Genomic DNA, 25,709 nt, shown 5'->3' with positions numbered 1-25,709 from the left:
ACAAGGGAGTCAGAATGAGCAAAAACAATGTTTTTATATATATTTTTAATTAAAAAAAACACTTTGGAGTATATAAAGTATATAAAAATATATCCAGTTTCTGTTTTGATACACAAATTCAAGAGGATAATTACAAAATCTTTGTGGCCAGACCTGTGAGAGTTCAGATATTATACAGTCCTCCCAGCACCAGATGCTGATCTGTGCCTTCGAAGGATAGTTCAGACACAAGGAAACCCGTTACCAGAGTACATAAACACCACAATATGTCTCTTGAGTGGGAAAATAACAGTAATAGTCTAAACAGGGCATGTACATCCCGCGCAACTTTTTGTGCCCCACATGCAAACCCTATGGCAGTAAACAGCTGGCAGAATAGCCATGCAATTCTCTTTGAGTTTTTGGGTTATTGTGCTTATTCAAGCCAAAATGGAAAGACAGCCCCTTTTAACATTTCAATTGGTATTTTGTTTGCCTAGTTTTGTCAATCCCCATTTTCTTTTTCTAGAAAAAGAGGTGCAGGGACTCACTGGGAACACCTCCCTCGTTCTCTTATAATGGCAATGGCGCCCACCTGAGAGGTGCCAGAACTGAGCTCCAGCTGGGGGGGGGGAGCCCTGCCCTGCCCATTTTACAGGAAGGTAAGCAAAGACCACACAGTGCATTGTAGCAGAAATGAGACTCCTTCATTCCACACACTCTTCCATGTCATACCCCCTCAACTCCCAAAAGACATCAGTCCCAACGCTGACATTTGGACATAAATATTTTTGCAATAATTGGGCACATAGTATAATGGGCAAATATGTCTGGCCGAAAAGCTTGGTAGTTAAAAGGACAGAGCAGGGCCAGAGGGGAAGGAGTTTCATCAGAAGAGTGTGGAGTGGGAGAAAGTTAGCTACCTGGCTAGCAAGCGAGTGCCCACAATAGTCCACACCTCAGTCTACAAATACCTCAAGCCTTAAGCCTGCGCTGCTACTTGCAAACCTGCTGTGCCACCCCAGAACTTTAGGTGTGCTTTTGGCCAAGTCCCCGATCCGCAGCCTTGTAGAACGCACTTGCCTGGGGTTGAGTACAAACGAAAGAAAGAAGCCACAGCACATTTAATGTTAGAAAGGACTGCTTCAAAGGGTTGTTGTAGAGCAACAAGTCTCTTCCGTGGGCCTCCTGCCCCTTCCCCATTCAAAATAGGATGGCTTTTAAAAAAAGGGGATCCGGTGAATTCATGGCTATCAAGGGCTATTAGCCAGGATGGCTATGCGCTACCTCCACAGTTGGGAGAAATGCTGCTGAACACCAGTTGCTGGAAACCAGGCGATGGGAGAGTGCTGTGGTGCTCATGTTCTGCTTCATGTTCTGCTCAATGGTTTCCCGTTGAGGCATCCAGTTGGCCACTGTGAGAACAGGATCCCCTACTAGATGGGCCTGATCCAGCAGAGTTCTTCTTACGTCCTTCATCGCCTTTCCGTGCATTTTGCAAACCTCTTTTCCTCCTCCAAGAGCGACTTGGGCCCGGCCGGAGCTTTGGAGGCCCCACAGCTGTTTCCACTGGCTTCCCCTGGCATTTTGCTAGAACCAGGAAGGAAGTGGGAGGTGCCAGGCTCCTGGGATAGCGTCTCGCTGCCTCAGTTCTCCTGCTGATCACTGCTGCTACGAGCACACAATGTAGGTGGGCAGGAACGGCTGCGGCCCTCCATCACAGAGGTTGGTGTATAAGCTCATCTGGCCAGCGTTGGACTCCACAAGGCTATAGTCAGCAGAGATCCCAGAGTCAGACACCATCTGGTAACTGCTCTTGAGCTGAGGCTCAATGTGGCAATGTTGCGGGGACAGACTCTCTGAGCTGGGGTCAAACACAGTGTACTCAAAGCTAGAAGAGGCCTGGCTGTTGTCTGGCGTCCCTACTCCTGCGTCGAGGGCCGGATCCGTGCCCTCGCTGCTGTTGCTGGCCAGCAAGAGCAGGGAAGCATCCCCTCCTAAGCAGCAGGGCACCAAGTCTTCATCCAGTATCAGGTAATCATCTTGGGAGACTTCAGGGTTGCGAGGGGGTTCCCCCACGCCACGTGCCTTAGGGGGAAGGAGCGGAGGAATGGGAGGGCCATCCACCTTGCGGACATCACATTCAGACAGGATTTCCACCAAAAACGGCTGCTCCTCTAGGTAAGGAGAGTTCTGGCTCCACCAGAGATAGGTGCTCTGATGCCCCAGCCATAGCTGCAAAGAAAGGGGGAATATCAGCATCAAGGGGTGGGAGGCGGGGAAGGCCACACCTGGCTCCCTTTGTTTTCAGACACTATATATTTCTCTCTTCTTTACACTTCTTTTATTTACTAATTTCATAAAATTCACCGTATTTTTCATAATATAAGATGCACCCAGACCATAAGACGCACCTAGGAGGAAAACAATAATCCCAGAAGCCAGAACAGCAAGAGGGATCGCTGCTCAGCGATCCCTCTTGCTGTTCTGGCTTCAGCGAATGCAACGCAAAGCCTCTTCAGAGCAACGAGAGGAAGGCTCCCCCTGCCCTGAAGAGGCTTCGTGCAGCTATCCCAGAAGCCAGGACAGCAAGAGGGATCGCCGTGCAGCAATCCCTCTTGCTGTTCTGGCTTCTGGGATAGCTGCGCAGCCTGCATTCGCTCCATAAGATGCACACACATTTCCCCTTACTTTTTAGGAGGGAAAAAGTGTGTCTTATAGAGCAAAAAATACGGTATACGCAAATCGATTGCAAAAACAACAACTGCAAAACAGTTGGCGAAACATAGGACCCTCAGCACCCCAGGCTTTGCAACAGCATAATACAGGAAGCTTAGGGAGAAGTCATATGAAGACAAGGAACTACAGCCAGTGTAATACCTGGAAGTTCCCCTTGTAGATAGTGAAAAGGTCCTTAAATTCACGCTCTGGGGTGGGGATTGCAGGCCAGATCTTCTTCTTCAAAAATCTGGTGGAAGATAATAGAAGAGAACAGACTTTAGTAAGAATGTACATAACAATCACAAGTGTTAAAAGTCATTCCTACTCCAGCATCACCTTAGTCCAGCGGTAGTCAACCTTTTTACACCTACCGCTCACTAATGCATCTTTCTTGATGGTAAAGTTTCCTTACCGACCACCAGAGCTCGATGGAAGGAGGATTCAGCTTGTGCTGTAGAACCCCCTACCGCCCGCATAGAATCCTGAAACGCCCACTAGTAGGTGGTAGGGACCAGGTTGACAACCCCTGTCTTAGTCAGTGCTTTTTTTCTGAGGTATGCATACCCCTAAACATTTTGTGAATCTGAGTTTGGCCTCATTGAGGGGCAGTATTTCAATATGAGTAGGGAAATGAGAATACCCCTAAACATTTTTAAAGAAAAAAAAGCACTGACCTTAGTGGTGAAAACTAACTAGGGCAGGGATGGGGCACCTGTAGCCTTCCAGTTGTTTCAACTCCCTTCAGCCCCAGTTACTTTGGCCAATGGTCAGTGGTGGTGTTGATTGTGGTTTGGCAACCCTGAGAGGGCCACAGGTGTCCCACTCCTCAATTTAGGGGATTTCCTGATGGCTCTAATTGCTGCGATTGAAAATGCTCTTACAATCCCTCCAGACCTGGTGGCCAAGGTCCAGGTACTCAAGAAGGCCACCCACCCTTTGGAAGATAAACAAACTGGGCATTACCTTCGGTTAAACATCAGGGTGAGGAAAGCCAACAGCAGAACGATCAGCGCCAGAACGACAGACAGCGTCAGGATGAGGGGATCCAGTTCTGCAAGTCAGAAGAACAGGTTAGCCTAGCGAGAGGCACTTCCTAAAAACCCTGTGGTTGGTACCCAAGTCTCCTTCGCACAACCTTCTGTTACATAGAAGCACATACTTCTGGCAGTGGACATGGTAGGATGAACCAGTGGTATGCCCTTGCCTGGCTTTCAGCTTACTACCTGGTTCTTTTCAGATGTCCTGGTAGATAGTGAATCATGACTGTTAAATACTTCAGAGGACTTACAAGGCCAGAACACCATGCTGAAATCTCCTGAGTAGGCCAGCTGTGGTCATTACATCACATCATCTAGTCAACTGAGCGCTCTAACATGTATTCTTCTTGACCACTAAGTCTCCCACCGTTCTATGGCCACCCCTCCATTCCTGGCCCAGATAATGAAGATTAGAAAATATTATCTGGAGAATTGTCAAAGCACTATGAGCTGCACCTGCCTTCAGCAACCACCTGTGAGCAAGGTAAAGTATTGCTCCAACTGGGAGTTGGAAGGGCAGAAACCACAGCAATTGAGGGAGGCTTCCACCCCACCCCCCATAACAATGTGGCAATGGTGTCAAGTTTGTGCTTGGTGATGGCATTTGAAGACAGCAAAGGAGAAGCTGCAGATGTAGTTTGTGGAAGACATTGGGGACTGAAGATGGAGAAAAATGAGCTCTTTCAACATTAGGTCCCTGTGCTATGGTGGGCCCACTCAGCCACCCTCCTGATGTCAGGGTCACTGTAGCTGAATGAGCTGGGGCATGGCAGGGTGACAATAGAGTTTGCATGGGCACACCACCAAACCATGCAGCCCTGACCTCATCACAACCATGTCCAGGTAAGTTGCACTGGCACTGGTTTGGGGAGGGTGAATCCACCCCCACCATATAGGGTTGCTACTGATTAAACCAAATAACTGAAAAAGTAAATAGACTGCTCAAAGAAAATAGAAAAAGGTGGATGGAAGTGGGGAAGCTGTGGCCCTCCAGATGTAGGTAGATTCCAGCTTCATCAGTCTTGGCCAGCATGGTCAATGAACAGAGATGACCAACTGGAGGGTCAAAGATTACCTAGTCCTGGACTAGAAACAGGAGCATTAACAACTATTGAACTTAGTATTGTCAAATTGCTGAAGTTCTACTTTTCCAATAAAATAATTCTGGACTTTTTAATGAACTAAATCCTGTGGAGCTGTTAACTAATACAGTGGTACCTCGGGTTAAGTACTTAATTCGTTCCGGAGGTCCGTTCTTAACCTGAAACTGTTCTTAACCTGAAGCACCACTTTAGCTAATAGGGCCTCCTGCTGCCGCCGCGCCACCGGAACACGATTTCTGTTCTCATCCTGAAGCAAAGTTCTTAACCTGAAGCACTATTTCTGGGTTAGCAGAGTATGTAACCTGAAGCGTATGTAACCTGAAGCGTATGTAACCTGAGGTACCACTGTAAAGCCCATTATCTTTCGAGTCTTATGCTCTACTGAGCTATCCCAGGTATGTTTAGTAGTTATATTTCTCTCACTGGCAAGTACTAAATTGCTAAACTACATACTGCAATATCTGTGGCTGAGCTTATAGTGAAATAGTGCTGCACTTTCTGGGTAGTATCTGCTGTTGTATGTATAACTGAATTATTTTTCACTGGAGTATTGTACAAAAGCAGCTATTAGGTAAAACTCTCATAGCTGCTATCCTGCTGAATGTAATAACTGGTGGTGGGTAAATTATTCTTGTTTAAGGTGCAATGTTTGGTGCCCAAAGTAAAATGCAATATTGATTGTGAAGCAGAAAGTGAAATATTAGCATCTGGATTAAAGGGCCATACTTTTGGATGTTTTTTGTTGTTAAGCATGAAAAACGAGTTTTGAGAATGGATGATATTAAAAAGATAAAGCATTTTGGATATCAAAAGTGAGAAACAGAGACTCTGAAAGGCAAACAGGAAGAAATGCAGAAATAAATGGCAATAGACTGGAAGTAAAATCTATTTTGATGGAAGAATGGGAACTATGAAAGATTGCAAAAATGAGAACAAATAACAGATGAGAATTGAAATAGGAGATTAACAGGGTCTATATCAAACTGATATTTGAAGGATAATGTATGGAAAAATATAAACACAATTATTCATGTAAAGAAAGTAAAATCACAGCCTTTATTAATGGTTTTGATGCAGAAAAAGCTTTCGATAACATAACGGTATTTTCTTTTTTAAAACATTAAAAGCTTACTTTAGAGAGAAAAAATCTTTACTTTGATTAACATTATTAATAACAGCCCAACTGCAAGGATTGGGGTTGATGACCAAATATCAAATTCATTCTGAGTACTGGAAAAAGACACAGAGGTCCTGTCATTTTCATTATTTGTTCTCCGTTTGGAACCTTTAAGAAGCATAAGAAACATTGGTGCAGTAATAGATGCAGAAAACAAAGGAACTGCACACAGAAAAATAGCTGGTATGTAACTGTCTTCACAGCAATGCCTAAACAATAATAGAGATTGTAAATTCTATCTGTAGCTGGAGAAGATTCTTTTTTCAATATTGGTCTTCTTGTTTGCCTTAAAATTAACAAGGACAAAACAGAAATAATCAATATATATTGACATATACAAAGTGATGTTTTAAAAAAGAGCAAAGTTAGCTCACCAATGAGTAAGTAAGAGATCTGTGTGATATTTGTATAATATTAAGAAAAAATGAAAGCATTTCTATGCAGATAATTTTGGGAAGATTATATAAGAAGTTCCAAAGCAGAACAATGGAATAGCTTAAACATATTTATTTGACCACATGGCTAAAATTATAATCTTGCCCCAATTAAATGTCATTTTTCAGGCTTTGGCAAGATGTGTAAATGAATCTTAATTTAAAATGTGGCAAAGCCTAGTTGTGCAATTTATATGGAACAGGAAGCAGCCAATAATTACCGTATTTTTCGCTCTATAAGACGCACCAGACCACAAGACCCACCTAGTTTTTGGAGGAGGAAAACAAGAAAAAAAATATTCTGAATCTCAGAAGCCAGAACAGCAAGAGGGATCGCTGCGCAGTGAAAGCAGCAATCCCTCTTGCTGTTCTGGCTTCTGGGATAGCTGTGCAGCCTGCATTCGCTCCATCAGACGCACACACATTTTCCCTTACTTTTTAGAAGGGAAAAAGTGAGTCTTATAGAGCAAAAAGTACAGTAATTAAATAGGTTGTTTTGCTGGACAAGAGAAAAGGGTGGCATATCATTTCCATTTATATTTATACAGTGGTACCTCGGGTTACATACGCTTCAGGTTACATATGCTTCAGGTTACAGATTCCGCTAACCCAGAAATAGTACCTCGGGTTAAGAACTTTGTTTCAGGATGAGAACAGAAATCATGCTCCGGCGGCGCAGCAGCAGCGGGAGGCCCCATTAGCTAAAGTGGTGCTTCAGGTCTAGAACAGTTTCAGGTTAAGTACGGACCTCCAGAACGAATTAAGTACTTAACCCGAGGTACCACTGTATTGCCAATGCCTTTAAATGGCTAACAGAATGGATACACAATCTAGAGATGACTGGGGTTAAAACTGAACCATTCTGAAGACAATTTAATCTACAAGTTTTATTAATGAAATATTGGAAACCAGTTTAAACAAGGATAACGGTCATAGCAAATTTACTAAGAATATGGGGTAAATATAAGTACAAGCAGACTAGCAAAATGACAAGCAGACCAATAGTAAATGATCTTCAATTTAACCCTAACTGAAATACTGGGACGCGGGTTGCACTGTGGGTTAAACCACAGAGCCTAGGACTTGCCGATCGGAAGGTCGGCGGTTCAAATCCCCGCGACGGGATGAGCTCCCGTTACTCGGTCCCTGCTCCTGCCAACCTAGCAGTTTGAAAGCACATCCAAGTTCAAGTAGATAAATAGGTACTGCTCCAGTGGGAAGGTAAACAGCATTTCTGTGCGCTGCTCTGGTTGGCCAGAAGCGGCTTCGTCATGCTGGCCACATGACCCGGAAGCTGTACACCGGCTCCCTTGGCCAATAAAGCAAGATGAGCACCGCAACCCCAGAGTCGGTCACAACTGGACTTAATGGTCAGGGGTCCCTTTACCTTTACCTTATGAAATACTATGGCGAGTTGGTGGAGTGTGTATGTGTGCATGCGTGCACATCATTGCCCATTCAAAGCCCTGCAAGGCTCTCACAAGCAGGGTGGAAGTGAGACTGGAGGGGCACTCTTGATAGGGTTGCCATGTGTCTTCTTTTTCCAGGACACGTCCTCTTCTTCAGGGGTAAAATTTCTGTCTGGGTGGATTTTTTATATTTGCCAAAATGTTTCTGGCTATCCTTTCTGGATGAGACATAGACATAACCGGTGGTTGAAGACTTGCTTTCCTCTTCTCTTCTCCTGCCCCCCTCAGCGATATATCACAGCTTCTATAGCAGGCATCCCCAACCTGCGGCCCTCCAGATGTTTTGGCCTACAACTTCCATGATCCCTAGCGAACAGGACCAGTGGTCAGGGATGATGGGAATTGTAGTCCAAAACATCTGGAGGGCCAAAGCTTGGGGATGCCTGTTCTGTAGCCTACATATAGTCAGGGTATTTAAAATGAGTTGTCATAGCATCCTCTTTTTTGCGCTTCAAAATACGGCAACCCTACATCTGTTTCATTTTTTACAATTTTAACTGTTATAATATAAATTTCCGGGAGAGATTTAGACCAGTTTCCAAAGTGGTCTAAATTTCTCCCTGATTCGGGGTTCTCAGCTTCTCGTGGTTTTATGAGCATCGCTCCATGCTAATTAAGTGACTATTTTCAACCGGCTCTGCACCATGGCTGCGGCCAAAATTGCCTGAAGACCACTTACCGCTGGGTATCATCGCCGACGCCGTCTGCGACCATCCACTCCAGAAGCCATCAAAGCTGACTCCGTTTGGCTTGGCCCGCACAGCCAACGTGTAGAGGGTTCCTCCTTTGAGATTCCGGAGGTAATATGTCTGCCCATTGGAAATCTCCACCTGGAGGCAGAAGGGGGGAAAGCAGAGGTCAGAGGGAGGGAAGGAGGGAGTTTCGAAAGCCAGGTAACTGTGATAGGAATTTTGAGGTCTTAGATATACCTTCGCGCTGATGCCCGACCTGGTTTTGAGACTGGCAGTGGGGGAAAGCAGTGCTTCCCCCCACTGCCAGCCCCACAAGCTTGGGGGGCAGCAGGAAGGCGGCACGCCACCTCTGCGCTGCTCCTCGACTTGGTCTTTGGGGCTGGCGGTGGGGGAAAGCAGCGCTTCCCCCCACCAGCCCCAAAGAGCAGGTCAAAATGAACCCAAAGCCACCGGAGCCCAGCGGGAACTCCCGCTGGGCTCCGGAGGCTTCGGGTGAACGCACCTTGAACGCACAGAACGCACCTTGTTTTAGAGGGGGAGAACAAGAAAAAAAAAATCCCCCCTGTTCTCCCCCTCCTATGGTCCGGTGCGTCCTATAGAGCGAGAAATACGGTATGTTAGATGTTCATAAGTGTACCAACCAAGCACGTACATAGATCAGCACAGGAAGACCGACCTGAAGCCGTTTTTGATTCCCAAACTGACCAAATGTTTTCTCTGCAAGGTCAAAGGAAAATGGAAAAGCCTCCCCATTGTCTTTTCCTTCATAAATCCTGTCTTAAGGGCACATTTAAGATATGAATAGGGTGTGAGCCTGTGACCTGGCTCAGGAACTAAGTATTTATCATTACAAAAGACTGGCAGGTTCCTCAGGGTATCCAATCAAGTAAGCATTAACAGATAACCTGGCAGACAGGAGGTAAACAAAGCACTCAGATTTCTGTGATGTAGGTAGGACGTATCTGGGGTGGTGGTCTTGAGCTACACCCCTTTTGTGATGTATGTATGATGTTTCTGGGGGAGATCTTGGACTCCAGGGAGGGAATTTAAAATGTCTATATAAGGGCAGGCACACTTTTGTTCTGGGTTCCTCCTCCTCTGCAAAAGATCAATAAAGATCAGGCTTACTAGCAGCTTTGCTTCTCAATATTCTCTAGTTGGCCCCTGTTATTTTCTCCTACCAATAGGGAACGTATGTAAGGACTCTATATCGGCTCTTGGATACCCCATAAGGGGGGGAAAGGCAGATTTTTGTTTACAACATAACAAAGGACGAAAGCGACTTACCCGCTGGACTATGCTACCCTTATGGAAGATGGCCATCTCATAGCGGATGCTATTGTCCATGTATTGAATGGGGGGCTGCCAGCTCACATTCAGCTGTCCCGGAGGCCCCAGCAGCTGCACTGCCAGGTTAGAGGGGGGGTCCAGGAAAACTGGAAGAGGAAAGGAGCAGGATGTGAGAACAGCCCAGTGGCGACAGAACAGAGGTCTTTCTTTCTTTCTTTTTACACTGTTGCAGGAATTTATGTATAGGTTGGGAGGGGTTGCCCCTCCAGCAGATATCATGCACATGCAGCCCACTACGAAAATCAGCATAATCACTTTTGTGACTTTTGTGATTTGTCCCCACAAAACATTTCATCACAGTTTCTTCCTATCTACTCAAAGGGCCTCTGCTGCACAATACCAAATGTAACAATCCACTGATAAATGTACCTATGTACTGCCTCACTAGGAAAACTTCAGAAATTCATATAGATGTGTGAGCTCAGCTACTCAGCAGCCCCTCTGCCTGAGTGATAATCCCTGGCATCCTGATACCTGAGTCCCAAGCAGGTAGCCATTCCAGAAATACCAAACCCAGATGAAGACAAAAGGGTGTGATTAACTTGGCTGGGAAACAGGGAAATGTAAATATCTCTTTTGTTACACTTGATGGGTGTTTGGTGGAGGGCAAGGAGAACCATGGGGCAGGGTCCAGGATGCTCAGATTACTGCCACCAGACCTCCCCTTTCATGATGTTATCATGATGTATTAGTGATGTAGTTTGGGGGGGGGTGTAACATGGGGATTAGCAGCTAATAAAAGTTTGGGTTCTCTTTTGTTTGGGGCTTCCATCTCGTTTCACCTGGTGGCAGGTGGGAGTCCTGTCGCGACAGTCTTCAATAAAGACCAAGCCTACTGGCTTGGCCAAGCCTACATCAACTGCTCCCTCTTTCCTATCTAGTGCAAACTCACGTTATCTTGCCTCCTCCAGTTGACTGCACTGCTAGCCTCTGTTCCTCCCCCCCCCAAAAAAATACCCTAAGTAGTTTATGGTCACAAAGAGTGCAGCTGATCTACTGGCTGGGCACTACAGGCTACGTTTATTTGGGAGTGAGCTTAGGGATGCCATATTTTGAATAGCAAAAAAGAGCACACTATGGCAACTCTCATTTTAAATACCCCGACGCGGGTGGCGCTGTGGGCTAAAGCCTCAGCGCCTAGGGCTTGCCGATCGAAAGGTCGGCGGTTCGAATCCCCGCGGCGGGGTGCGCTCCCGTTGCTCGGTCCCAGCGCCTGCCCACCTAGCAGTTCGAAAGCACCCCCGGGGGCAAGTAGATAAATAGGTACCGCTTACCAGCGGGAAGGTAAACGGCGTTCCGTGTGTGGCTCTGGCTCGCCAGAGCAGCGATGTCACGCTGGCCACGTGACCCGGAAGTGTCCCCGGACAGCGCTGGCCCCCGGCCAATAGATGTGAGATGGGCGCACAAACCCCAGAGTCTGTCAAGACTGGCCCGTTCGGGCAGGGGTACCTTTACCTTTACCTTTTACTGTATGTAGGCTGTAGAAGCTGTGATCTATCTCTATGGGGGGTGGGGGTGGGGTGGGCAGGAGAAGAGAAGCAAGTCTTCAACCACCAGTTATGTCTCTGTCTCATCCAGAAAGTATAGCCAGAGACATTTTGGACAATTTTTAAAAAATCCACCTGGGCAGAAATTTTACCCCTGAAAAAGAGGATGTGTCCTGGAAAAAGAGGACACATGGCAACCCTAAGTAAGCTCTACTGAACTCAGTGTGATCTTGTGAGCAAATGTGCACAAGCCCATTTAAAAGAAAAGCACTCTAAGCGCCCTTAAGCCCGAGAAAAAAGCACTGACCACTACCACTCACTCTAAGCAATGTTTCTGTGACTTTAACAGTTGTAAAACATACAGTATAGGAATTGAACAGGTTTTAGAATGGAGATCAGAAAGCTTCACCTCTCCAGTTTCTGCCTCTATTGTAGTACAGTGGTACCTCAGGTTAAGAACTTAATTCGTTCTGGAGGTTCGTTCTTAACCTGAAACTGTTCTTAACCTGAGGTACCACTTTAGCTAATGGGGCCTCCTGCTGCTGCCACACGATTTCCGTTCTCATCCTGAAGCAAAGTTCTTAACCTGAGGTACTATTTCTGGGTTAGCGGAGTCTGTAACCAGGAGCGTCTATAACCTGAGGTACCACTGTAAAGGTATAGATAAGGTAGCCTTCACCAACTTGGTACCCAGCAGACGTTATAATACAACTCTCATCACCCTTGACCTTTGGCCAAGCAGGCTAGGGCTGATGGGGCTTGTAGTCCAAAACATTACTAGTCCTCCCCACACAAACACAAGTCTTCCTTAGACTCAGGTAGTCTGGAACCTGGATTATACTAGTGGGGTGGAAGTGCTGCGGTTTGTTGAGCATTTTGAGAAATGAAGCTCTGTGGGACATCTCCGTGCCACTCTAAGCACCCTTAGCATACTATAGTTCCCAGGATTCTTTGAGGGAAGTGTGGTGTGGGTTAGGGTGTCTCTGAGCACATTCTGAACTTGTTTTCTTTTCCGTACCAGAACTGAGCTCACCCCTCTTTTGCACAAAAGTCTATTCCTCTTGCGCTTTCTTCATTTTGATAGCCTAATTCAGGTGAAAAGGGGTCGTTTTGCTGTTGCGATCGTTAATCCACTGGGAGCCAGAAACCTTTGCTGACCCAGAGTTCAAATAACCCAGAGTTCTACCGTTTTGCAGATAATGCCATGGACGCAGATTTGATCCCCGTAAGGGACCGCTGCATATTTCTACATTGCAAGGGGTTTAACTACTAGACGATCCTCAGGGTCTATGATTCTATGATCCTGATCTACATTCTTCTTGCTCCCAGATTCCTACCCACCCATCCACTCTAGGAAGACTTGCAGGCAGATGCAGGTCATTTCTTGCAAGGCCCACCCCCCTCGTATTGGGAACTTACGTAGTTTTTCCACAAAGATCGTTCTGTTGTACAGAGTGCTCTTGGGGGAGCGCTCATCAAAGACCTTGATCTCAAGAGGGGAAAAGGCTGAAACATCTTGCCTCGGAAAGAAGCAAGTGTATCGCGTTGTATTCCGGGGTGTGTACTCCACAGTCAAGTTACACAATTTCAAAGAGTCGTCGTCCCTGAATGAAAGCAGGAGGGAAATGCTGTATTATTATTTAAAGTTTGAGAAGGAGCTTCTGTTGCAAGCATTGTGCCTAGTAGGAAGAAGATGGGAATTTAGGGGGGCTCTTGAGGTCAAGGCCAACACCCCTTAGGGCTCTTTTGACCAGTAAAGCTCATTGTTAACACTAGTCAGCATAGGACTAAATTTGACATACTGAACTGTAGTGTGTTGGCCCTTCTGGCCTGCCATGCAAGTCAGCTCTCAGGCACGCGAGTTCCTGTTCCACATTTGAAGAAGCAGCCTGCTGTGGAACTGGCTTTCTTCTCCATAAAGCACTTGCATTAAAGTTGTTTTGGTTCATCCCTCCTTTGAATGGCCTCCTCATCACGTTACCTTTGAGGCATACAATTTCTTCGTGAAGCAGAGACGATGTGGCTCTCACAAATCAATATGTGAACGTCAACCTTCCTCGTTTCAGCAGCTCCTATTTCTGTGCCCTGTCTTCTCTGCCCATTCTCTCTCCTCCACCACCTCAGCCTCCTCTTTCTACTTCCCATGTTTCCAAAAGAACCCTCTCAATATAATTTCACCGAGGATAGCTACACTCACAGAGCAATCTTAGGCATGTTTATCATAGAATCGTAGAACTGAAAGGCTGGAAGGGACCTCAAGGGTTTTCTAGTCCAACCCCCTGAAATGCAGGAATCTCAACTGAAGCATCCAACCTGTGCTTAAAAACCTCCAAGGATCAAGTCCACCAGCTTCCAAGAGAGTCCATTCCACTGTTAAACAGCACTTACCGTCAGAAACCTTTAGTACATTTCAAGATCTATTGTTTTATGCAACATAAAAATCAGTTTTCTAACACCTGGGGAATGTGAGGGTAAAATACAAGCTCCTGGGGCTTTTGGGACACAGAAACCTATTTGACTAAAACTACAGGTACGACCCTCATTCTGACCCGACTCTTTCCTATTTTGGCACTTCTGTATATATTTTACACAGGCACGATCCGCTAACACCACTTTGATGCATCTCCCAGGAGTCCTTCAAAACATAAGAGAGATATGGGAGGGAAGAATTTGGGAGTAACGCATCCTAGATTTAGGAAAGGTCAGAGATATTGCAAAAAGGAAACCTGTATTGTGTACAGATGCATCAAAATACAAAGAAGCCTTTGAAAATAAACGGAAGCTATGTACAGTGGTGCCTCGCAAGACGAAATTAATCCGTTCCGCGAGTCTCTTCGTCTTGCGGTTTTTTCGTCTTGCGAAGCACAGCTATTAGCGGCTTAGCGGCTATTAACGGCTTAGCGGCTTTAAGAAAAAGGAAACAAACTCGCAAGAACTCGCAAGACGTTTCGTCTTGCAAAGCAAGCCCATAGGGAAATTCATCTTGCGGAACGACTCAAAAAACGGAAAACTCTTTCGTCTAGCGAGTTTTTCGTCTTGCGAGGCATTCGTCTTGTGGGGCACCACTGTATTAGGTTTTGCAATAGTACAGTAACAATAATGAAAAACAAGACCAGGTTTTCAGATAAGTATAGCTTCCCTTGGCATCTTGTTAGCACCAAAACTCTAATACTAGCTTCTCCTTTTTTATATATTTTTCATAATAATTAATAAGGATAAATTTTAATAAGATAAAATATGTTAAGCCTGAATGTCCCTGAAATATATTGTGTAGTTAATTCTGCATATTCTCATATGTTGGAACTATTTGTTACTAATGATTATGTCGGACTGGAATGGTAGCCCTCATGGAGGGAATATAATGGAAGGTGGTGAACTCTCCTTCCTTGGAGGTTTTAAGCAGAGGTTAGTTGGACGGCTGTCTGTCACGGATGCTTTAGCTGAGATCCCTGCATTGCAGGGGGTTGGACTAGATGACCCTGGGGTCCCTTCCAACTCTCTATGATTCTATATACGCTGCTGCTTTGAGTGCCTAAGAGCTAAGGCACTATATAAATATAACACATAAAATGAAAACAATGCAGAAAGTCTTAGGTGAAACCCCCATAACAGGCTCTTAGAGGATCTGTAGACTAGATCAGGCTGAGCCTCTGAGACTGGCTGGCTCTGGTGCGGCTTATACACACACTTACTCATATTTGTATCCAAAGCTGTACACGCTCTGGTTGTTTTGCTCCTTCGGGGGTACAAATGTCTCCCAGAAGCAGGCCAGGTCTTCCAGCTGCTGGGTGAAACACTTGAGGTCCGAACGGTCCTCCGTCAACAGATACGCAGCTAGGTGCAAAGCAGACAGACAGGCATAACATTACCAAATACCCTCCAACATTTCTCCAAAGAAAATAGGGACGTCCTATTCAACAACAACAACAACAACAACAACAACAACAACAACAACAACAACGTCCCATCCTTCTGACTGGGTTGCCCCAGCTACTCTGGGCGTCTTCCAACATATATAAAAACATACCGTATTTTTTGCTCTATAGAACGCGCTTTTTTCCCTCCAAAAATTAAGGGGAAATGTGTGTGCATCCTATGGGGCGAATGCAGGCTCCTTGGCTTCAGCGATAGCAACGCGAATCCTCCGAAGTGCAGAGGGGGCGCCCATCCCTGACCTAAAGGAGTAGAACCTTGTTTGCTTTTAAAATTGAAATTCTGTAGGATCCCTTGTGGCCATTGATTTCGTTTTGTTTGTTTCTTCCATTTTGTGGGTCACCTCCCCATAAAGCTTCTTAAAACAGCTTTAAAATGCAAAAGCAACTTAATACATTTTGTGAGAGTGGAATTTAATCCATATCTGATGTCCAACTACTTGGGGGGGGGGAGGTTTCTAAGCAATATTCCTGGGTGTACAGTTCCTTTATCAGTGTGGAGTTTTGTGGGGGGGGGGTTTACTACAAGTTGTCATACTGTTTTTAAATTTTATATATGAAAAATAGATGTAGGCTATTAAAAAAAAAATAATGAAAAAATTGAAATCTGAGGAGGTTCTCAGACCCAAATGAGGGATGAAGAACAAGTTGGTCTGCCACCTTCCTCTGTCTCCTTCCTGTGATTCTACAAAATTTTTGTTCAAGGAGATGAATGACGAGTTACTGTTCTGCTCCAAGTTCTTCCACCCCTCAAAAGTTGCAGCCAAGAAAGGGTAGGAGGGGCAGGGGAACTTTCTCGTACAATATTATCCTACCATCTTTAGCTAAGCATTACCTGGGGCTCACAGAAATGAGGTTCCGTTTAGTGACAGCCACATGCTGTTCATAATGGAACATTTGAACTTTAGGAAGCTGAATTCTGGTCCCAGCAACCTTCTGCATTTTCTGCACAGAAATCCCGTTTTTAATTCCTTTCTTAATCTTGCCCAGCCGTTTCATGCTGTCTTTATTGCATGCCACATTCGGTGCCCTTTTTGCAGAGAAAGGGGCTTACAAATGCATGAAATACAGTAATAAATGAATAAATTAGCAGCAGCAGCAGCAAAGGAACAGCACTCTGTGTACTCTCAAAGATATTCTTGTCTTTACTCTTCTTACTTTAAATGCCTTCAGATAGGCTTCTGGTAATGAAAGCAACTTCATTACCGCCATAGAATCCAGATTTTGTTGGATTGTTGTTGTTGTTGTTTTAAGGGAAACAGTACAAACTGTCATATGCAAAGTCACATGATCGGCAGCTATGTATTTTATGACCCAGCTCTCTTCCTTACGTTACGCACACAAACACAGAAGTCTTGCAGCCACCTCCTTCTGGCATCTGTTTCCCCGAGATAAGAGCTGGCTGCACACCCTCAGTCCCAGTAGAGTCTAGGCCGCGGGAGAAACTACAGGAAAGAGGAGGGGGCAGCCATTTGTTTCTCCCACCCACCCACTTTTTATATGGGTCTGCCTCACCCTAAGGACCCTTTATATGGGTCCTTAGCCTCACCCATTGGGGTCAGACCAATGGTTTTTAGTTAGCCACGTGGAGACAAGGGATGGGCTGGGCAAAATGGGGGGGGGGTGATTCAAGATGAGCAACAGAAGCAGAGTTAATACAATTCCTTATTTCTCCTATTCCTCCATCCCCAGTTTTCCGCACTACAGAAACAGCATCCCTTGGGAAACTGTCAACAACAGAGAACAGCAGTTGTTAAGTTGTTGGCTAGGTTTGCACTTCTTTTGTTATCGAAATGGAGGCTGCAGAAATGGGAGGACAAAAGCAAATGAAATCTGCTTCTGCCGAAACTACAAGACGTGGGATGGCTGCTTGCTTATCCCAAGCATGTAGAGATTGGTGTGTCCCTGAATGTGGAAAATGCACAAAGCTGCAAAAACAGAATAGGTTTAGCCCAGATAAAAAGAAACTGTATTAGCTGAAGACAAGGAGAGGACAAGCTGTAGCTGGCTGGGAGGTTTTAGATTTTAGACATTGGGAAGAACTTCCAAAACCAGTAGAGTCTAGAACCCTTGGGGGGTTTGGGCATATGATTGGAAACTGTCTTAAGCGGAAGGACTGCCCCCCCCCCCCGCCCAATGGTACATGACTTGATTCTTCTGCACTTGACAATTTGCAGCTCAAAACTGAACAGGGGTCTAGGGTAGAATCAAAGCTTCCTTAATTTGACACGTCAAATAGGAACCATACAAAAAAACTCATTTTTATATGGCGAGTTCTCACTAGATGCTGCAGCCATAAAATAATGAGCAAGCGTTAATTTGACCTTAAGTAAACTGAACGAACTATATCGGACTCCCCTAGGCAAACAAGCCACGCACAGGCAGACTTGTTAAATCACATGTGTTTTATAGTCTACAGAGCAGCCATTCATTACCAAGTTTCTTGATATTTAGGCAAGTAATATTTAAACTAAGTAGGAACACACACATTATGGATGTGGAATCCCACCAGAAAATAATAATAATAACAATAACAGGGTCAAAGTAGTTTCTTGCTCACATATTACAATCTTCCCAATGGAAGCAAATCTGCATTTCACATTTTATTTTTCTACGTTTCCCATTTGGGTGGGTGGGTCTGCAACTTTCCAAGAGAGCATCTGCCGCCATCGTAAATCCCACACATCAAACTACTGGGCTTAACAAATCTAATGGGTGAAGTCAGGAAACAACAATGTATTTCCTCACCCTGTGAGCTTTAACTACTGAACTTCAGCTGTCTGAGGGGAACAGGGATGTCAAAACTGCCACAATGGAAATTGTGCACTCTGAAATTTTGCATCTGCTTTGTTAATACACCCTCAGGTCTACTTGCGAGGGATGTGTGGCCAGGACTGCACAAAGGGTTGTCCACAAACATATTTTTTCCCACAGGAAAACAAACATACTGCAGCTTTAGAACCTCAAACTTTGGGGATGTCTTATTGGTGCCTTATTTCATTGACCTCTGAATCGGCCACCTCCTACCTTCAACAGAAATAGACCCAATAATTCTCACCCGTCGCTTTGCCTCAACCTGTTCCCCTTCCAGGTTACCCCAACAGTGGTGTCCACAGTTAAAGGACGGATCCTTTTTCTTTCTTTCTTTTTAAGCTGAGAGACTTCAAATTTACAAGAAGAATCCACCCGGCCTTACAAGAACCTGCTCCACGAGTTAAACCCCTCAGATCTCCTTTTTTCTTTAAAGGAGCAATGTTTCCCAAGCTGCAAAATTTCTGCTTTCAACGCGGCTGAGAACAGTGTTTCATCGTACATAAAGCCCAGGGGGAGAGAGCGAAAGTTTACACGAGAACCACGAGGAGCCGATGAAGTACACAAACTAGGCAAGATCAGATCAGATCAAACTTGCGGAGGTTGCCTCATATTTTATTATTATCGTGCCACCGCCATATGGTGCAATCCAGAGTACAGTGGTACCTCAGGTTAAGTACTTAATTCGTTCCGGAGGTCCATTCTTAACCTGAAGCATCACTTTAGCTAATGGGGCCTCCCGCTGCCACCACACGATTTCTGTTCTCATCCTGAAGCAAAGTTCTTAGCCTGAAGCATTATTTCTGGGTTAGCGGAGTGTGTAACCTGAAGCGTATGTAACCTGAAGCGTCTGTAACCCAAGGTACCACCAGTGGCGTAGCGTGGGGGTGCAGGGGGGGTCGGCCGCACCGGGCGCAACATCTGGGGGTAGGGTTAGGGGGCGCAAATCCACGGGTTAGGGGGCGCAAATTACTTGCCTTGCCCCGGGTACTGACAACCCACGCTACGCCACTGGGTACCACTGTACTGGAAAAGAGACTCTGTCTGACCAGTTGCATGTTGGGCATACACAGTACATTAACAGGCAATTTCTTAGCTTCTCTTTGAGCTCTCTTCACTCCTTGACCCCCAGTTCCCCACCTTGGCAATTGCTCTCTTATCCCCTTCGACCACCCCACCCCCACTTTGACAGGGCCCAGGTGGCCAGCCCTATCTTCAAGCATGGTACCTTTGCTGTCGAAGCTGGCGCCCAGGTTTCTAAGCCCCTTGTGAGACGAGCCGGAGGCCCAGAGAACGAGGACCCAGAGGGCAGCGGCGTGTCTCCAGCCTCGCTCCATGCTTGCACGGCTGAAGGAGAGTCTCCCCGCCAAAAGTGTCCTTCCACCTGCTCTGCGAATCTGCATCTGGTTGTCAGAGCTGCTTACCCCTTGCCTTGCTCCCGGCTGGAGGCTGCAGATAAAGGGTGGGCTCTGCTGTGTGGCAGCGGCAGCAGCAGCAGCAGCAAAAGCAGCAACTCTGAGCAGAGGCTGAGAAGTCAGGGATCAGCCTCCCTGGATGTTTCTCCTGAAATCCTCCTTCTCTGAGGATAGACTGCCAGAATAAGGGTGTATTTCTACCGTCATTGCACAGAGGGGAACTGAAATTCTTTTTACATATATAATTTTTATTAATTTAACATACCAATTATTATACATTCCGCAGAACTTCACATCTTATACAGTCTTTTTGGACTTCCATCAGCACCTCTGATGATCCACCATTTTTATCATTTCTTCTGCATTTCTTAAATTCCTATTGCCTTTAATTATCTTAACTCACAATCCACCTCTTTAACCATTTTTGCAATAATTCAAATAATTTACCTCACAAAACTTCTTGCAAACCTACAAACGTAATCTGGTCATCACAATTACTTTTCAAATAGTCCGTAAATTTACACCAGTCTTCTGTGAATCTCTGGTCCCGCAGGTTTCAAATTCTTCCAGTTAGTTTATCCAATTCTGCATAGTCCATCAATTTCATCCTCCATTCTTCTTTTGTTGCTACCGTAATTCTTCTTGCTTCCATTTTTGTACCAATAATATTCTTGCTGCCGTCATTGCATATAAAAACAGCTTACAATCCTTTCTGTTTATATCATCTCCTACAATGCCAAGTAAAAATGCTTCTGGTTTCTTAATAAATGTATATTTCAACATTTTTTTCATCTCATTATATACCATCTCCCAGAAGTTTTTCACCTTTTTACATTCCCACCACATATGATAAAATGTTCCCTCTTTTTCTTTGCATTTCCAAGATTAATTGCTAACTTTATACGAGGGGAACTGAAATTCAAGGACCATGCGTTCTATGCTCCTTCTGGCATTTTGCCTGTCCTCAGTGCTCAGGCTAAGCCCTGGAATATTTGACGTGGTGGTAACATGCATCAGTGCCTCTGATCATGTGCAAAGGGCACCCTTGGCCAAGGCACAGTCTGACCCCCTCCTTTGGTAATCCTCATAGAACTCTAGCCCAATGGTTGCCATTAATTCGATTCTGAATTGATTTTAGAATGAATTGATTTTAGAACGCTGTGTTACTTTTATTGTTGTTAGCCGCTCTGAGCCCGGCTTCGGCTGGAGAGGACGGGATATAAATAAAATTTTAATTTTATTATTATTAAGTGTACATTGCAGGCCTGCCGGATCAGAAGGGTGACTTCCAGGTAGGCAGCCCCTCTGGGACATTAATTGTAAGAGAATTGGATGAAAAGAAGAAGTCAGGGCCAGCTGAAGACATTTTGTTGCCTGCGGTGGAGGGCAAGATGGCCCCTTCGGTCTATGTATAGGGCAGCTGAATCCTTCAGTGCCCTCCACTGCCCCTGAGGGCAGCAGGAAAGTGCACCCATCTCTTCCAACACACTGTGCCAGTCCCCCAGCATCTGCCAACTGAGACCCCTGCCTTGCCCTGTCTAAGGGTAGGGCCGGCCCTGGAAGAGGGAGGAGGGAGAAAAAAACTGTTTTCCAATGAATTGTGGGCAGGATGCCCAGGTTGAGAGAAGAAAAACAACAGGGCTGGTGCATTTGCTTTGCTCTGGGTAGCGCAGTTGGAAGGCCTGTGTTCGGATGGCTGTACGACAGCCATTTCTTAATCTCCTTCCTTAAGGTGTGGGCATGAGAAATATGGAGAAATGCCTGCCATACAGCCATCCATTTTTTTCTGTTACTAGCAGCTCATTTGACCATATCATTGGGCTGGAAGGAGTCCTTGGGTTTTTCTTTTCCTATTTTTTTTATTGGCATAAAAAACAAAATTATACAGACAGCAAAACGAAGAAGCCTAAATTAACATTTCCTTTTACTGATAAGAAAAAATAATAACTATTACAATAATGAAAATACTAAAAGTACATTTACGTCCCCTTTTAAACTTCTATTCTGGTTACAATATATTACTATTCTATAGGAATCTATTATATCCTTTGCTGTCCCATATATTATTTTATTTCCCAAATTCAACCTAACCCTCCCCTCCTCCCCACTGCTTCCCTTCACCTGTGTGAGATCTTCCCATCATAATATTTTTCCTAGTTGCTTTGATAAAATAGAGTAACATGAAAACTGTTAAATTATAATTACTTCTTTTGTCCTTGCACGTTTAAGCGTGTAAGTATGTCCTTGGGTTTTTCTTTAAATACAAAGTTCCATAAAATGATGGTCTTATTTCTGAAAAAAAAAATGACTTATAAATGAAGGGTTTCTTGGGGTACAGCTAAAACTATGGATTTTGCCTCCATTTGTTACATATATGTCAGGGCTGCTACCCAGTCCCAGCTCACATAGGACCACGTTAGCCAGCGTTCACGTTAAAAGAGTCTTTATTGGGTTACAGGTTCCATTTCCAAACTGCCATGTGCAGCCCCACGTCTTCTATGTCAGACCGGCGAAGACCCGTCTGAGTCTCCGCCTCTAGCACACCGGCTTAATACCCTAGCCTTGCTCCACCTCCTGCGCCTTTCCTTCCGTCTCTGGGTCCTTCTGCCCCCCGTGGTCTCTTCTCTCCTACTCTCTTCTGACGCGGACCCCCCTGACCCTTCCGCCTCCTTGCGGCGGGCTTTGGGACCTGGCTCACTCTCCGGGCTGCTTACTGCGCCAGCTTCCGCTGCATTTGAACTTGGCGCGCGCGCCCAACTCTCTACCTTCCTCTTGATCGTTTCGTCGCTCCCCGAGGTGGGCGTGACTACTCCTGACTCATGCCCTCCCTCCTGCTGAAAGCCTCCGAAACCCGATGTCTGGTCCCCTTTCTCCCCGCTGCTCCCGGCTGGGCACGTGGGTCCCGATCTCCAACTGCTGCTCTCTGATCCCTCTCTGGACCCTTCTTCCTGGGGTGTCCCCCTGCTTTCCCCCCTTGCTCTGACCGCTGGCGCTCCCTTCTGGGAATCCTCGGACTCACTGGACAGGCTCGGTGATCTCGGGTCGTCATCCCCACTCATCCTTCCTTCGTATTCCTCCCCCTCGCTCTCTGTCTCCTCCCTTCTCTGCGTCTCTGCTCCTGAACCCCTGACAATATAGGATAGCCCAATCATGGGGGATGGCAATTGTTCATAATACTGTATTTTGTGCACTTTTTTGTTGGCTGGTTTTGTTGTAACATGGATGTTATATGTGTAGTCACTTGCGAGCGTCTTGTGATTTTTAAAAAAGCCATTCTCATTGGTTTCCAAAGAAAAACACAGTGAAGTGGGTCATTAGAATGAATTGATTTTAGAATGTATTTCAATTAATTGATTGTTATTTTATGTAAACTGTGTTATTTTACTGTTGTTAGCCGCTCTGAGCCTGGGTTCAGCTGGGGAGGGCGGGATATAAATATTATTATTATTATTATTATTATTATTACTATTATTCTTATTCTTATTAGAGAAGTGAAAGCTCAGCAACCAGAGGTGAAGGAGCTCTCCTGCAATCATAGAATCACAGATCTAGAAGGGACCGCAAGGTTCATCTTGTCTATTCTCCTGCAATGCAGGAATCTTTTAACCAAAAATGCCAGGGATGGGGGGACAGGGAGCAGAGAGAGGGTTCCTGGCTGCTCCCACAGCTACTCTTCCTGTTATTTCGGAAAAGCCTGGGGTATCCTGGGGCACAGGATCAGGTTTAAGGTGCTGGTTTTAACCTCTAAAGCCCTATACGGCCTCGGACCCTCGTACCTACGGGACCGCCGCTCCTGGTATGTCCCACAGAGGACCTTACGGTCTTCAAACAAAAACATCCTGAAGGTCACGGGCCACAGGGAGTTTAGGCTGGCCTCAACCAGAGCCAGGGCTTTTTCGGCTGTGGCCCCGATCTGGTGGAACGCTCTGTCACAAGAGACTAGGGCCCTGTGGGACTTGACATCTTTCTGCAGGGCCTGCAAGACAGAGCTGTTCCACCAGGCTTTTGGTCAGGGCACAGCCTGACTCCCTCCTTTGGCAATCTTCACAGAACTTTAGCCTAATGGTTGCCATCAATTTGATTTGAATTAATTTTATAATGAAATTATTTTAGAATGTTGTGCTATTTTATTGTTGTTAGCCGCCCTGAGTCCGGCTTTGGCTGGGGAGGGCAGGATATAAATAAAATTTATTATTATTATTATTGCAACCCCAGGTTTGTACAACTGCATTCTACAAACGCATGGCGACATTTTCAGGGAGTAGAAAACAGGGAATGGCAAAGCACAGGGCTTGTCTCACGTTTCCAGAGACTTTCCAAAGACCACTCCCTGTGCCTGTGCGTGAGCGAAACCCCAGAGCAGGTCTCTAGAGCAAGTGGCCTCTGTGCCCGTGCTAGATTTGGGAGGTGTGGGCCTGGGGGAGAAAAGTAGGCACAAACAAAAAGTGTTTGGCAGTGATAAGGCTCTAGCAGCTCTGTGCTCTCCTGCACAGCGGTTGTTTATCCCAGCCACTCTGTACTTTTTGAAAACATCCTCACGAAGTTATTCAAGCCATAGCTTCTTATCTGATTCCCCTCTTCATTGGGCTGTTATATAGCTGCTGCTGCTGCTGTCGCTGCTTCTACCCCCAAAAAGAACCTTTTCCCCTGACCCAATTTAGTTTTTTAAAAGCCAGAACAACAACAAAAAACCCTATTCCATTTTCTCCAAAGTATATGTGATATATTATAGGCCTAGTGAGATCAGAGCTCTGCTAAATTGGGTCAAATCTGTTTCTAGTCCACTCTCTGGTCTACCCAATGCCTCCATCCGCTTTCTCAACATCATGAGTAATTTTATATTTTATAAACTTCTATTGCGGCCCCTAGTCCTCACCCCCTGAATCAAAAGCCCTTGAACAATTTAGACTTCCCCAGTGGTCTGATCGCTTGATCATTTTGCTCGCGCTCTTCTGCTCCCTTTTCTGTACCTACAGCACCTTTATTGAGAAGAGATGGCCAAAAAACTGCACACAAAATATTCTAAATGCAGCAACGGCATACAAAGGCATGACAGTACTGGCTGATTCTCCCACCTCCACTTCCCTCAACAACAACCCCCCCACAAAATTTTTTGTTTCATCCTAATTCTTAGCCCTATTTACCACCACCACAAACTGAATTGATGTTTTCATTTATGTGTTGACTTGATTAGTATTGCACTCCTACATTGTTGGTCATACATAAACCCCATGTATATGCAAAGCTAGAAAATAAATAACTGCAACAACATAAGTTGCCCCAACGGGCATCACCTTGTTTATTTCGCAAATCGATTTGCTGTTTTGTTGCCTAGTCATCCATTCTGACAAAAGCTCTTTGCCGTCTCGAGTTTTCGCCATCTGGTAAACGCAAGATTTGGGCTAAGTCGGTGCCCCTCACTTGGCTGATGTAGTTATGTTCTTAGTATACAGTCTGATTTTACATTCAGTTATACTTAAATGAAATATTTAATATTGCATTGTATTCTGGTGCTGTTCCTCCTTCTGGGAATGTGTGAACAATGAAAACCGAGTTATGAATAATTTAATTAATCAATTAATCAAAATTTGACTATTTTGGTATCATTGCAAATTTGGCTCCCAACTGCTTACAAGAATATTTATGAATAATATCAATGGTTATAATAACTCACAACTCACTTTCCTCCATTGTGAAAACTGTCTATTTATTAATTCTTGTCCCCTTGCTTCCTATCCTTTAACATATCTCACTGCCTACCTACAGTTACCTAATGATTGGCTGGAAATTTATAGTTAATTATATTAAACCAGAGCTACGGATTTCAGGACCAGGGATTGATTATATGCTGATTAACTCAAAACTGTAACAGGGAAACCTGGACGTATGGCAGTCATAGTTGAATAGCCCATTGATATTGCTAAGGCTGAACAAAGCACTTACCATATTGGCCCAAATATAAGCCACCTTTTTTTTCCAAATTCTGACTGTGAAAAGTTAAAGTGCGGCTTAAATTCACCACCTTACAAAAATGGGCTTTTACGATATCGCTACTGAAACAGACATACGGTAAAAGGGAACCAAAAAAATGTTTTATTGCTG

General features: G+C 45.1%; 1 protein-coding gene across 1 annotated transcript; it reads right to left on the bottom strand.

Moving 5' to 3' along the window:
- Nucleotides 1-42: 42 nt before the first annotated feature.
- On the bottom strand, nucleotides 43-19,665 carry EPOR (erythropoietin receptor). Its single transcript, XM_082204968.1, has 8 exons — nucleotides 19,421-19,665; nucleotides 15,142-15,283; nucleotides 12,869-13,053; nucleotides 9,900-10,048; nucleotides 8,600-8,750; nucleotides 3,664-3,751; nucleotides 2,860-2,947; nucleotides 43-2,214 (listed from the first exon to the last, which is right to left on the bottom strand). The coding sequence occupies exons 1-8, from the start codon at nucleotides 19,593-19,595 to the stop codon at nucleotides 1,651-1,653; spliced, it is 1,542 nt and encodes a 513-aa protein (XP_082061094.1). The 5' UTR covers nucleotides 19,596-19,665; the 3' UTR covers nucleotides 43-1,650.
- Between the last annotated feature and the right edge of the window lie 6,044 nt (nucleotides 19,666-25,709).

Source organism: Podarcis vaucheri (assembly GCF_965113315.1).
Source record: "Podarcis vaucheri genome assembly, chromosome: 17".
NCBI lineage: Eukaryota > Metazoa > Chordata > Lepidosauria > Squamata > Lacertidae > Podarcis > Podarcis vaucheri.
The sequence above is the reverse complement of the archived record's forward strand: the minus strand, read 5'-3'. Positions and strand labels throughout refer to the sequence as shown.